Genomic DNA, 13,389 nt, shown 5'->3' on the forward strand with positions numbered 1-13,389 from the left:
GCAGGTGAAGGGCTGGGGGAAGAGCAGCGCTGGGGCCCGAGCCCAGAGATCCCCCCTCCACCTGGGGCGGCTGCTGAAGGGCAGGGCAGGGTTTGGAGATACTTTCTGTGCTTGGATGTCTGGAGCATCCCTCAGCAGGGCATTCCCAGCCACTCACACATCCACTCCCAAGGCACCTGACGGGGAGATTGATTGTCCTGGTGTGCACAAAGCTGAAGGGCAGTTCAGGGTCTGCTGTGGGCAGCCCCCCAGCCCAGTCAGGGGCTCCTCCACTGGGCAGCAGCCGCAGCTCCTGCAGGACTGTGCAGCGTACCTGGATGCCTTCCACAGAGCCCCTTGTCTTTCAGCCCTGCATCTTTCCCTGGGATTTCGGTCTGGGACCTGCCTTGGGGTCCCCCTTGCTACAACACCCACAGAGCTGCCTACCCCTGCATGTGACCCAGCAGGGCCCCGGTGGGGCCAGCACTGGGACCATGGAAGCACTTGTGACCTTGTGTGGAGCGGCTGAAGTGGGGCCACAGGAGCTGGGCAGAGGGTGGCCAGTGCCAGCGTCTGGCCAGGGGCTTGGCTGGCAGCTGGGCTCACCCAGGAGCACACTGCACCCAGGACTGCAGTCACCACCTGCCCACAACAGCTCCTGTGGTGGGCTAAGCCCCTGCCCTGCTGGGCTCAGCTCCTGCTCCAGCCGTGCCTCCCCAGGGCTAAAATTAGCAGCTGAGGCCGGGCTGGGGAGCCGGGAGTGGAGCCCAGATCCCACCGCGGAGGATCGGGTTTCCCCCCTCCCTACCACAGGCCTGGCAGCCACTGGGGCCGATTCCCGGAGCTGGGCCCCCCCTGCTGCCAGCCCCACTGGCAGCCCCATCCCAGAGCTGCCAGGCCCAGCCACTCCATCTGCACGTCCCCAGGGCTGAGCCGGCGCATCCCGGCTGCAGAGGCTCAGGAGGGGCTGTGGGACGGGGGGAGCACAGGCTGCAGCTCCCGGGGCATCACAGGCTGGGGCTGAGCCCTCTGCCCGGCACACATGGGACCGGCTGGCAATAGGCTCGGCTCCCAGCCTGCTGAGCAGAGCCGGTGGCTGCGGCCGCGGAGCTGTCCGTGGCCCAGGCAATGCCACGGGGGGCTTGTGCTGAGTGCCAAGGGCTGACTCAGGACCTGGCAGTGACCGAAACGCGTTCACCGTGAGCTAGGGGTGTTTTCCTGTCAGGCTGCCTTAGCCCTACGGTCACACTGCCCGTGCTGCTCACCCCGCCTGCCCTTCGGGCTCTGTGGCTTGTCCCAACCGAGTGACAATGGCACTGCCCGTTCGGAAAGCTGCCGTCCTTCGCTCTCGAGGGACCCGAGCCACGGAGCCGAGCGGTTCGCTGCTGCGAACAGGGCGATACCGGGTGCAGGCTCAGCCCGGTCGGGCAGGGTCGGGTCCCACCCGCCGCACTCCCGGGGTACCGGCCCCGTGTCCCGAGCTGCGGCACCGGCCGAGCTTCGGCCCGGGACAGACCCCGGCGGGCACAGTGCCGGGGCTGCCGGGGCTATCCCGGGGCTGTCGGGACTGTGTCCGGTGCGGGAGCCGGGAGCCGGGAGCCGGGAGCCGGGGCTGTCCCGGGGAGCCCGGCCCGAGCCCCGTCCGCAGCCGGGCCCGGTGGCCGCGCGGTCCCGGCCGGTGCCCCGTCCCCGGCCCGCGGGTGCCCCCCCTCCGCCGGCAGCGACTTTTCCAGTAAAACCGCCGCAGAGATCCCGGCTTCCCGACAGGCCCGGCCTCCGCGCCGGGGGGGCGCCGGCCGCCCTTAACCCTTCCCGGCCCGGCCGCCCGCGCTGCCCGCCCGACGGGCGGCTCCGAGCCGGGACCCGCGGGGCTCTGCCCGCCCGGCCCGGCCCGGCCCGGCCCGGCCCGGCCCGGCTCGGCGGCTCCGGGAGCCTGCGGGGGACTGTGCCCGCTGGCCGGGACCCGCCGTGCCCCGGACAGGCCCGGCCGGGATGGGCCCCCCAGCCCACCGTGCCCCCTAGCCCATCGTGCCCCCAATGCCGAGGGTTTCTCTTCTCAGGGTGCACCTGGACAGGGGCTGTTCTGGGGGCAGAGGGAACATCCCAAGGGCCAAGGAGCCGGACAACCGTGGGGGAAAAGCCGCTCTGCACAGGGTACCCCGGGGGGCTGTGGGCAGGGGGCAGCCGGGGGTCCCCGGCACAGCTCTGGTGCTGCTGGGGAGCTCCGGGCACCCGGAGAGCGCTGGAGCCGGGCACGGCTGGAGGCTGTGGCTGTGCCGGCTCCACACCCCGGCTCACGCTCCGCGGGGCGCTCCGTGCGGCTGGGCACACCGGGGCTGGGCACACGGACGGTGGGCACACCGGGGACCGTGCCCAGAGCCGTGCCCGGAGCCGTGCCCGGCCGTGCCCTGCCTGCCACCAGCTGCTGCGCTGGCTGAGCCAGGGCTGAGGTAAGTGCTCTAATTGTTTTCTCTGTGGCCCGAGATGAATAATTGAGAGGTCTTTGAGGAGAATTAATTAGCCCGTTTATTGGCAGTAAATGCTTTTCTCCAGATGATGAAATAGATCCTGAGCCACACGTGGAGCAGGCAGATGCAGGTCATTGATGCTGCTCTGGATCGTGCCGGTGCCAGGTCCAAAGGCCAGCCCTGCTGCTGTCCCACTGTGGACAGGACCCTGGTTCTGGCTCCTGTGGCCTCCCACACAGCCTGGCGTGCCCTGAGCTCGCTGCACCCATGGCCAGCGCTTTGTGTGCTGGTGCTGGTGGGAGCAGGGGCACTGAGGGGCAGGCAGGGCTCTCAGCACAGGGGGAGCCCTTTGCCCCCACCATGCCCATGTTGCTTCCTGCTTCCCCCGGCTCACGTCCTGTCCTGGGGGCTCCCTCCCTGTGCAGACCCTGACATGTCCCTTTGTGTCTCCTTCTTGCTTCTCCTGAATGCCAGGGTGGTGCCAACCTGGGGCTTGTAGCCTGCACCTCCTCCTTACCTCCTCCTCTTCCTCCTTCTACCCTGGGTATGGGGTGAAGGGCCTTGCATGGCCAGAAATGCTTAAACAAGGATTTCCTTGTTGCTGCAGGAGCTGTTTGCCTTCTCCCGGGCCAGCCGTTAATGAGGTTTGGCAGGAGGCACCGTCAGCCCCAGCCATTGGATTTCTATAAATCAGCCTGGGACTGATGTGTGGGGCTGGGATGCAGCTACTCCATCTTGCTGCATGGGACTTCAGCTTGTGGGTCCTGGGAGCCCCTCTGGGAGTGGAACATCTTGGCATGGTGGAGAGGGGCAGGGGCTGACTGGGACAAGGGAGCTGCTTCCCACCAGGCAGGTCAGGGCAGACACTTCGTGCATTTCCAGGAATGGCAGAAAGTGCAAAGCAAAAAAAAAAAAAAAAAAAAAGAAAAGCAAAAAATAAAGCAAATTAGCAAATTCCTACGGCTGAGGTGCTTTCTCCTGATCTTTCCCACATGCCCACCTTTTCTGCCAAGATGCAGGGAAGCTGTTGGGTGCTCTGAACTGGCATTTTGATCATGCCCTGCCTTGGGTGCAGGCTGTGGCTGTGTGTCCCTGGGCACCCTCAGGCATGCAAAGTGGGGCAGGCAAATCAGGGAAGCATTTGCTGCTTCCTCCTGCTGGGAATCAATGCCACAAGGGCAGGGCTGGCATGTGGGCCCCAGTGCTCAGGGTGTGCACAGGGACATGCCAGGGCTGCAGTCCCCCAGGGACACAGGCCATGCCCATGCAGGGCCACCTGAATTGTGGTAGGGAGCAGGTTCCCACTGTGAATGGCTGCTCCTGTGTACAGGAAAGGAGGTGCTGGGGAGTGGGACCCTTATCTCTGGTTTCTCACAGCCATTTGCTCTGCTCTGCTCTCCTCACCTGTGGGACGGTTTGTCTGGGAGCTGGCACAGCCCATCTGTGCTCTGCCAGGCTGAGAGGAGCCACACGTCTCAAAGGTGATGTTTAATTTCCTGCTCTGAGTGTGCTTCCCCCTTATCCAAAAACACCTCTGCACTCACTCAGTTCTCACAGAGTTTCTGCTGTGTGTGGAAAATGAGAGAATCCCCAGTCCCAGCATGGCTGCAGGACTCCTCGGGGTCACCACAGTCTGCTGGGAAAGCTCTGGCCCCCTTCTTGCCTTCTCTCTAGTAGCCTGGGTCATGGTGGGGCAGCCCCTGGGCCAGTGGTGTCCCCCCACAGCAGGACAGTGCCAGGACGGTGGCAGTGGCAGCTGGCAGGGGTTTTCCAGGGGCTGCCCCTCCATCTGCAGGCTCCTGCCTCCACCCTGCCAGCATCCCCCACAGCCTGGGGAGCGCCAGCCCTGATGGGGTGGGCTGTGGAATGGGGTCACAGCAGAGGGGAGATGCTCCAAGGAGCCCCCATTGCATTGGCACCCTCCATGTGCCCTGTCTGTTTGCTCGTGGGTGCGAGGGCAGCTGGAGGCTCCGAGTGCAGCCCATCAGTGCAGCCCTGAGCCCTGGGGAGCCCTTGGCCCCCTGGGGACCCCTGGCCATAGGAACAGCTTTGTGGGGTGCACAGCTCCGGGGGTGGGCAGCTCCTCAGGCTGTGAGCCCAGGCTGGTCCCTGCCCTGTGGCCTCTACCAGCTGCAGGGCTGTGCTCGTGCCGGGACAGGGACCCTCAGCGCTGCTGCGGCCGGGGCTGGGAGCAGCCACCCCGAGAGAGGTTGTGCAAGAAGGGGGGACCCGGCAGGGCACGGGCGGCCAGTGTTGAAATTCCACGCTCTTACAGAAAAGCCCCCGGGCAGAATTCCTGACAGGGGTGATTCATCCCCCACTGGAAGCGATGACTTTGCCTCTCCAGTAAACACTGCTCAGTTCAGCGGGGTGCCCCTGCTCCGTCCTGCCACCCGCCCTGGGGTGACAGGGCTTCCCTGAGCAGGGCAGGCAGCACCGGGGGCGCTGAGCAGGACCAGGGGCAGCGGGCAACTGGGAGCCCAGCGCTGGGCAGCGGAGCGGCGGGCACCCAGGGCAAGGCGCAGCCCTTGGCTGGCTGCCCCAGCTGCCACCCAAACCCCACTGCTGCTGCCAGGTGCTTTGGGGGCCCCATCTCCCGCTGGTGAGGGCACTCGGGACAGCCTTTTCCAGGAAGCACGCGAGGGCAGCCAGGCTGTGGAGTTCCCGACAGCAGCTCTGGTTTTAATAACAGCAAATCAATGTGCTTCCTCCCTGGCCTCCCCCTCCAGTGGCTTCCCCATAAGGCAAAACAACCCATGTGAGAGCCCCACTCTGGCTGTAGTGCGTGGGGCTCTGGGTGCTGATGGCACTGCGTGCTGAGCCTGTTCCAGCCCCGCTGCAGGGAGGGAGGGCTGGGGGTCCTCAGTGCCCCTGCCCACCACTGCTGTGCCCACCCCACACAGGAGGCTGCTGCCTGCAGGGCTGCTCCAGGGCTGGGCATTCCCAGCTGCTCCAGTGCCTTGCCTCCCCAGTCCAGCCCCGCGCTGTGATTCCGCCTCCTCCCCGTGGGTTTGCACAAACCTCGCGCTTGCTTTGTGCTTGTTTTGAGAACAGATTAGTCATGGCTCTGAGCTGGCTTCCAGCAAATGCACAACAGCACCATGGAAAAACGAGAACAGTGAAGTGATGACTCAGCAGGGCTCCCACTCTGTCCCTGGGGTGCCAATTGTCCCTGCTCCTGACTGGCCCCAGCACCAGTGGAGACCACCCGGAGATGCCACAGCCGAGCCAGGGTGGATGGGCGATGGCAGGAAAGAGCCAGGGGCAGCCTGTGCCTGCCTGGAAGCTGCAATAGTACTGGCAGGGTGGGACAGCAGGTCCTGGGGGTGACAAGCAGCCTCCTCCCCTCCCTGTGGCCCCTCCTGCACCTGGCAGGTGGGCACCCACCCCTCTCCATCCTGCTGGCACCTTGCTGCCCCACACCCCCCGTGCGTGTGTGGCGGGAGCATCCTGCTGCTGGCAGCTCCAGCTCAGAGCCCAGCAGGCCTGGGGGCTCTGGGGATGCCCCAGGGATGGGTGGCTGCTAGGATGCTGCCGTGGCTGGGGATCCCCGGCTGCGTGGGCTCAGCCCGGGGCCCTGCTGGCCGCCACCTGCACGGTGCCGGGAACCCCGGGGCGGGCCCTTACCGTACCTCACACCTTGCTCCCAGCCCTGCCCTGCCCTGCCTGGCTGGCTGCCCGGCAGCACTGCAGCTTGCCAAGCCTCATTGCCAGGTGGCTTATCGCGATCCCATGGCGCTGGACACCGATTGGTGTCGGCTGCCAAGGATGAACGATGTAATTACTGGAATTACAGTAAAGCGCTCCCATTCCCACTCGTTAAATGCTGAGACAGGGCCCCTGGTCCTGCTGGAAGCATCTGCTCCAGCTGTGCCCTCTGCCAGCCACACGCCCCATCGTCGCCCAAGCGGCGCCGCTGGCACCCGTCGCCCTCGCCCAGCTGGGGTGGCTGGAGCTGCTCTCTGCTGGTGGCCACCAGAGCCAGGGCATGGGCAGAGCCCACCACGCTGGTGGCCACCTTCGGGCCCCCAGCACTGTGCACTGGTGAGGAGGGGGCAGGCAAGGAGGGCAGGGCTGGACTGCAGACACAGGGTCCCACATCCAGGAGCTCCATCCCCAGCCTCATGTGTGGCTCTGCCACTGCTGGCTCCTGTGCTGTGGCCGAGGCCAGGACTGATGTGAGGCCAAGGGATGCTCCAGGGTTTGGCACCTGCCCATGCTGCTCTGCCAGGGTCGTCCGAGGACTCTGTGCTGCTGTGCTGGGCAAGCACACCCCAGGCAGCTGGCAGCTTGCTGCCAGAGCCCCCACAGGGACCTCCCGTGCCGTGCCTTGTGCCCAGGAGTGACCACAGGCACTGCTTGGCACTTCACCGCTCCCTGCGAGGGCAGGTGCAAAGCGGCGTCGCCCTGGGCTCGGGTCTGTGCCAGGGAGCAGAGCTGGGCTGGGGGCTGGGGCAGAGCAGCTTGCAGAGCTGCTGATGGAAGGAGTGAGGAATCCACAGCTGCTGGCTCCCTGGAGCTGGCCGCGTCTGGCTGGGGAAGCAGCAACAAAGTAGGGTTTCCATGGGGATGTACACAGCCTGCTGGGCTCAGCTGCATCCTGAAATACTTCCCGGACTGGGCATGGGGTCCTGCTGCCACCCCTGCTCCCTGCCTGGCCCACGGAGAGCCAGGGCCAAGCCAGCCCCCACGGCTCTCCCAGCTACCAAGGCTCTGCTTCAGGCCACCAGCAGCTGAGCTACCACCAGGACAAGGACAATTAGCAGCACCTTGGGTGCAGAGGCCCAAGATAAGGGTCTCTGGGGACATAGAGCTGCAGCCCTGCTCCTCCTCCAGCCCAAGCAGTGTCTCTTGTGCTGGGCCTGCAGCTGGGACCACCACTTCCAGCCCTGGGGAGCCCTCGTGCTTGTGCTTCTCAGTGGGAGCAGATGTCCCACTCCCTGTCCCCAAGTGTCCCCCGGCCCTGGCCTGCAGAGGAATTGCCACGTAAGGAGCAGGTGGTGCCATTTACAGTAAGTCCCCAGCTGCTGCACAGCCCTTTCCTGCATTCTACTGGGAAACGTGGTGGTAGATGTGGGAATGTCCTGGCGCAGCAGAGCCAGGCAGGAAGGAGTGTGTGAGGGGAGCGCCGCGAGCTCGGGGTGTTGGCAGGGACCTGCCTGTGTCCACTGCCCCTTCCTTGGGGTCCCCTGTGTTCTGGGGAGCCTTCGTGGCTCTGTCCTGTTTCCCTGTGGCCGGTTGGATTTTGTGTGTGGCTGGTGCACCGCGGCAGAGCTGCCGTGCTGGCCGAGCCCCCCGCGCTGCGGCTGCCCGCAGCCCTCTCCGGCTGCGCTGGTTTCCTGTTTTGGCTCTGCAGAGGCTGGTACACACCAGAGCAGGTTTCCTGCACCCCTGACCCCACAGGGCTCAGGTTCACCATCCCAGTGGACACTTCCTTCTTGTGCCAGTAATGAGCCAGCAGGGTGATGGGAAGCATTGGTGGCTACCCTGCACCCCGTGGGGAGCCAGGCTGAGGAGGACGGGGGTTGCAGGGGCTGTGGGCCGGCAGCCTGTCCCTGCTGACCACTCTGCTGTGCCCAGCACCTTGTCAGGCTCTCACCCTGCTCTGCATGGCCACTATCACAGCATGGAGCAGTGATGGGGACATGCACTTACAGCTGCACTGGGTTCTGCTGGTGCTGCTTGGTGCCCAGCCCCAGGAGATCTGGGGTGTGGAGAGCAGGACCCCAGTGTCCCAGCCCTGCTTCTGGAGCCCTGTGCAAATTCCTGTCTGGCTGCTGGCCCCATCACACGGTGACAGGGTCTAACCACCCTGATAACACCTTCCCCATGCAGGAACCTCCCGGGGGAGCTCAGCTGCCCCAGCCCTGGTGAAGGGCAGAGGGGAACTGGTTGTGAGACATGCCTGATAGACTGCTTACGAAACGCAGGGCCAAGTCCGCTCAGCTGCTCAGAGCAGAGAGGTTTGTGAAACCTTCAGCAGGGATTTGCCCACTGGCCGCCGCGTCACTGCTCCGCGAGCTTGGCCCTATTCCAAGAAACCCGTGGAGCTGGCGGAGCTTCCCGGATTCTTGATTCAGCCGCGGGTTGCAGCACGGCGAGGGAAGAGGCCCTTGGTCGGCAATGCCAGGGCCCTTCTGGGAAGTGAAGAAGCTGGGGCTGTTCCCACCGAGATGGGAAGGCCGGGGTCTGGCTGGGGGGACTCGGGCAGGGTCACTGTGGCCAGCCTGGCTGCCGTCCCTGGGGGCAGCTTCCCACACTGCCCCACCATGGGGTGCTGGGAACCCCCTGCTCTGCCAGGAGGGCTGGGTGTGCTCATAAACCCCAGGGCCCTGTTTGCATCCCCTGATTCGCCTGGTCCTGCCTGGGCAGTGGTGATGCTCCTGCCAGCTGGGGGCTGCTGTGCCTGCAGCACTGCTCCCACCCCATCACTGGCGTGGGGCTGGGAGTCACCGGAGCTGCTGGAGCCCTGAGCTCGGGATGTGCCTCGGCAGGGCCTGGCAGGCGGCCACCCGTGCGCGTGGACATTCCTTGCATAGCTGCAGCGGGCGCCTGGGCAGGCCATGGCGCTTCCTGGCAGCACGCGTGCCACAGACCTACGTCGTGGCCCCAGAATAGTCCTGGGACCGTGCCATGCCCGCAGCCTGGACCGGCGTGCTCACCATCCCTCTGGTCCGGACTGATTCCTAAGGAAATCCTTTTCCCAGCAGCTGGGGTTCCCCTGGGGGGGCGGGAGCACTGCTCATGATGCCAGACATAATGCCTACAGTGTGGAGATGCAGAATGGGGCCTGGGCACAAAGCACGTGGCACAGCCTGCTCTTCAGAGATAGGGGCTCTGGGAAAGTTCTGGGGGGCTGACCTGCTCCCAGGGGATCACCCACACCCCTGGACTCAGCTCGTCAGCCAGGCTCTGCACTGCACACCAGCCTGACGGAGCTGCAGGTTTATCCCTGTGCCTACTTCATGCTCCTAGCAGCAGGGGACAGGAGCTTCTGTGGGCAAGGACATCCCCAGGAGACAATTGAATCCTCTCCTCTCCCTGGGTCATCTGTGCCTGGCTGGGGTTCTGCACAGGACAGAGCTTTTCTCTCTGTGCTGTGGGGCTGAGCAGTACCTTGGCACCCCCTCCCCGAGCCCACCACCCTCCCAGAGGGAGCCCCTGCAGACTCTTTCCTACCCGTGCCTCTCAGAGCCCTGCTCCTGCAGTCCCTCACCCTGCCATGTGCCAAAACGGGCCTGGGGAAGGCAGGACTCGCTCGGCCCCTCACGAGCACTGCACTGGAGCTGTGCCAGTGGCCAGCTGTGGCCACCAGCTCGGCCCCTCCTGTGCCCAGGGCCATGTCTGCTGTCCCGTGCCTGCACCATGTGCGGGAGCCGGGAGCACATCCTGTCCTCTGGCTCGGCTGGCGGAGCACAGGGCTCAGACATACCTGAGTGTGGGGCAGAGCTTACGCAGCCGGGCTGAGTCACCGCGGCGGGATCGCCCGGCTCGGACAGCGGCTCCAGGAAACGGCGCTTACGTGGTGTAAACACAGCCCAGTGCCGGGGCCAAGCAGCCTCAGGGGTGCAAGACAGAAATCAAACCAGATCTGGTGTTTTTCATTAAAAAATAGTGCTCTTTATTATAAATTATGGAAACGTTTTCTTTCTGAATATAAATATAAATATGTGCAAAGTTTCGTCTGAGTTTGGTTTTGGTTGAATTTTCAAGCATTGTTTTGCTCAGCCCTCAAGGCTGGAGGTGAAGATGGAATCTTTATAAAAGACAGTGATTCACGTTGGCCTGTAAACATCCCTTCGGTTAAAAAAATAAGAATAAAAATTAAAAAAAGCCAGAAAACCCAACCACTTCTCTGGGCGGACGCAGAAAAGCACTCACGAGATGACACACTCCAGGGGATCGTCCTGCGGGAACGGTGCCCTGCAGAGCAGCACAGCTGGGTCTGCGGGATGGCCGGGCACAGCTGGGGTGTGGCTGCAGGGAGGAAGGGCCCGGCGGCCTCGGGTGATCCCTGCAGAGGCGGTTGTGTGGCACTCAGCAGCACCGGGACGCGACGCTCCCCCTCCAGCTTCACAGCACATCAGCAGGACCGTCACTGCAGTGTCACCGGCGCACGAACCCCGGCCGCGGGGCACGGAGCTCGATAAGGCTTAGTCCCCTGGGAAACGGCAACGCGGGGCAAAGGCATCGACCTCTTAGTCTGGGGCTTGGTGTGAAAGGAGCTTTTACCCACAAGGAGGCAGCAAGAGGTACAGTATGGGCAAAAAACACCTTCCCCTTAAAACGGAGGAAAAGCGATCAGGCACTCCTGGGCTCCAGTGCTTTCCATTTCTGAGGGTGGAAGGGGCTTCGGCCAAGACACCCCCAGGATGGGGCTGGCGGGGCACACATTCCCCCGTGCTGTGGGAGCTGTCCTGGCTGCCCAAGCCCACAGGGGCTTTGCCAGTGGGTTCACTGTAACATCCACAGTCCGGTCGGAGCCATCTCCTTCCCCGTGGAGAGGAGGTGTCACGCTTGCTTGAGGAGTCCCCCCAGCACCAAGGGTGCCCAGCTACGCTGGCCACAGCCCTGAGCCCATGGCAGCTTGCCCCAGTTCCCCCTCTCTCCTTCCCGGATGGAGAGGGTTGGCATGCCCTGCCAGCTCCTGTGCTGGCGGGGCATTGTGCCTGTCCCCCGTTCTTGTGCTTGTAGCATGTGACCCTGCTCCGCTGGCCCCTTAGAGAGGGGCATCGTACTGGTCCAGGAACTCCTTGATAGGGGCCGGCAGCTGAGTCATCTTCTCGTAGGAGTCCAGGTGCCCGTTGACAGTCTTGCGGCAGAGGTGCTGCAGGGTGGAGACGCTGGAGGAGAGTGGGCGGCTCAGCACCAGGGGGATCTTCTCACCACCTGAGTAGATGTAGTAGGTGCGCTTGGGGTGCAGGGCCCCCCCAGGCTGCTCGGGGACGGCGCAGGGTGTGGGGGGCATGTAGTGATGGACCAGCTTGAGCACGCAGTCAAAGCGGGGCACGGGCTGGCTGCTGTGGGGATCGCTCTGCAGGGAGAAGCTGCCGCCCTCGCACTGGATGCGCAGGTTCTTGGTGCCCGACTCCGTCTTGACGCTGAGGGTGAAGAAGTGCCTCTGGTCCGAGCTGTCCCTGATGAGGAAGGTGCCAGCCGGCTCGGTGCTCAGCAGCAGGTTGGCCTCGCCACCTGTCACCGTGCTCCAGTAGAAGCCGCTCTCCTGCAGCTTTCGCACGGTGTTCACCACCAGCTGGTACTCGCTCTTGGAGCTGAACGTCTTGAGGCGCAGGCTGGTGTCGAGGGGGTGGCTCATCCCGGCGGCGGGGAACTTGCTGTGGGTGACCATGGCGCAGGGAGCCAGCTTCGTGTGCTCGGGATGCTGCTGCCAGCAGCAGCCGCTGCTACACCATCACCTGCGGCAGAGAGCGCGGTGAGCCCCGGCACTCCGCTCCCCGACTCTCCCTTCCCGGGAACCCCCGGTCCCCGGCTGCCATCCTCCCGCAGCAACAGCGCTCCCGGTGCCCGGCAATCCCCTTCCCCAGCTCTCATTTCCCAGAAAAACCAGCAGTCCCCCCGCCCAGCTCTCTCTTCCCGTGAACCGGCAGCACCCGTCCTCGGCTCTCCCTTCCCGGGGGAACCGGCAGCCCCCGTTCCCGGCTGCCGTCCTCCCGCGGCAGCGGCACCCCCGTGCCCCGCTCTCCCTCCCGGGAGCACCGGCACACCTGCTCCCCCCGCTCTCGCCCCTCTCCAGGAGCGCCGCTTCTGAAGCTCTCCTGTTCTCCCACTGCCGGGGGCACACCGTTACCCCGGGCCACCGCTGAGGCACCAACATCCCCGCGATCCCCTTCCCTGGGCAGCACCGGCACCCCCGGTGCCCGGCGATCGCCCCCCCGAAGGTCCCGGCTGTCCCCCCGGTATCCCCCCGTCCTCTCGGGACCCGGTCCCGCTGCCGTACCTGGGGCGCGGGAGCCGGTGCTGGCGGCGGAGCGGGGCCGGTGCGCGGCGGCGGAGCTGCCGAGGCGGCCCGGGGCGGTCTCTTATAGCAGGCGCAACGCCCGCCCTCGGGTTCCTGGAACTGCGCGGCTTCTTGTAACGCGGCGGCACCGCCCGCGCCCCGCCCGGCCCGGCCCGGCCCGGCCCGGCCCCCGGCGCCCCGCCAGCCCCGGGCCCCCGGCCTGGCCCCGCCGGCCCTTCCCGCTCCGGGCAGGGCTGCCCCCGCCCCTCGGCCTGCGGAGAAACCGAGAGCCCGGTCCGGCCCCCCGGGGGCTCCGCCGTCCCCCGCTTGTGCCGGGCAGCCGGGCCGGGGCCGCCCTGACGGGGAGATTGGGGCTCGGTGATTGGGGTACACCGGAGCGCTACACCGGAGCGGGGGCTGCCGGCCCCGCGTTCCCAGCCCTGATGTCCGGCCCAACCGGCACGGCTCCAGCCTCGGGCTCTGGAGACGGGGGAATGCGCCCCCGGGGCTGTGCTGGGGCTCCCGGCTCCGGTTCCACTCCCGAGCCCCGCTCCGGGCGGCGGCGGCTCCGGGAGCCCCGGGGCGCTCCGTGCGCTGGGCGTGTGGCCGGTGTGCGGGGCCGTGGCCGCTCGCCCGGGGCTCTGTCCGAGGTGGTTCCTCGCCCTCCGCCCCGGTGGGGACGGTGCCCAGCGGGAGGAGCAGCGCCGGAGCTCCCCTCCCCATCCGTTTAATTGTTGGTTCCCAGCTCGCACACAGTCCGAGCTCTGTCCCTGGGTTTATTTTAAACAGTTTAATTTGCCCCGGAGGAGCGGCCGCTGCCCGGCAGAGACCAACCCAGCGCGGCAGTTCTGGGAATCGGCGCCGGCGAACCGGCTGCTCTGAAATGGAAACGAGCCCCGAAGCGCTGCCGGGGCGGGGCGGGGCCGGGACGGGCACCACGCGGCTCCGGGCTCCCCGGCGGGACCGGCTCCCGCCCCGGGACCT

At 65.7% G+C, this 13,389-nt stretch overlaps 1 protein-coding gene across 1 annotated transcript; it reads right to left on the reverse strand.

Moving 5' to 3' along the window:
- Positions 1-10,040: 10,040 nt before the first annotated feature.
- SOCS3 (suppressor of cytokine signaling 3) lies at positions 10,041-12,513 on the reverse strand. The gene is made up of 2 exons (XM_056505702.1): positions 12,406-12,513; positions 10,041-11,863 (listed from the first exon to the last, which is right to left on the reverse strand). Exon 2 carries the CDS (start codon positions 11,794-11,796, stop codon positions 11,167-11,169), a length of 630 nt encoding a protein of 209 aa, XP_056361677.1. The 5' UTR covers positions 11,797-11,863; positions 12,406-12,513; the 3' UTR covers positions 10,041-11,166.
- Between the last annotated feature and the right edge of the window lie 876 nt (positions 12,514-13,389).

Source organism: Oenanthe melanoleuca, chromosome 18, assembly GCF_029582105.1.
Source record: "Oenanthe melanoleuca isolate GR-GAL-2019-014 chromosome 18, OMel1.0, whole genome shotgun sequence".
Taxonomy (NCBI): domain Eukaryota; kingdom Metazoa; phylum Chordata; class Aves; order Passeriformes; family Muscicapidae; genus Oenanthe; species Oenanthe melanoleuca.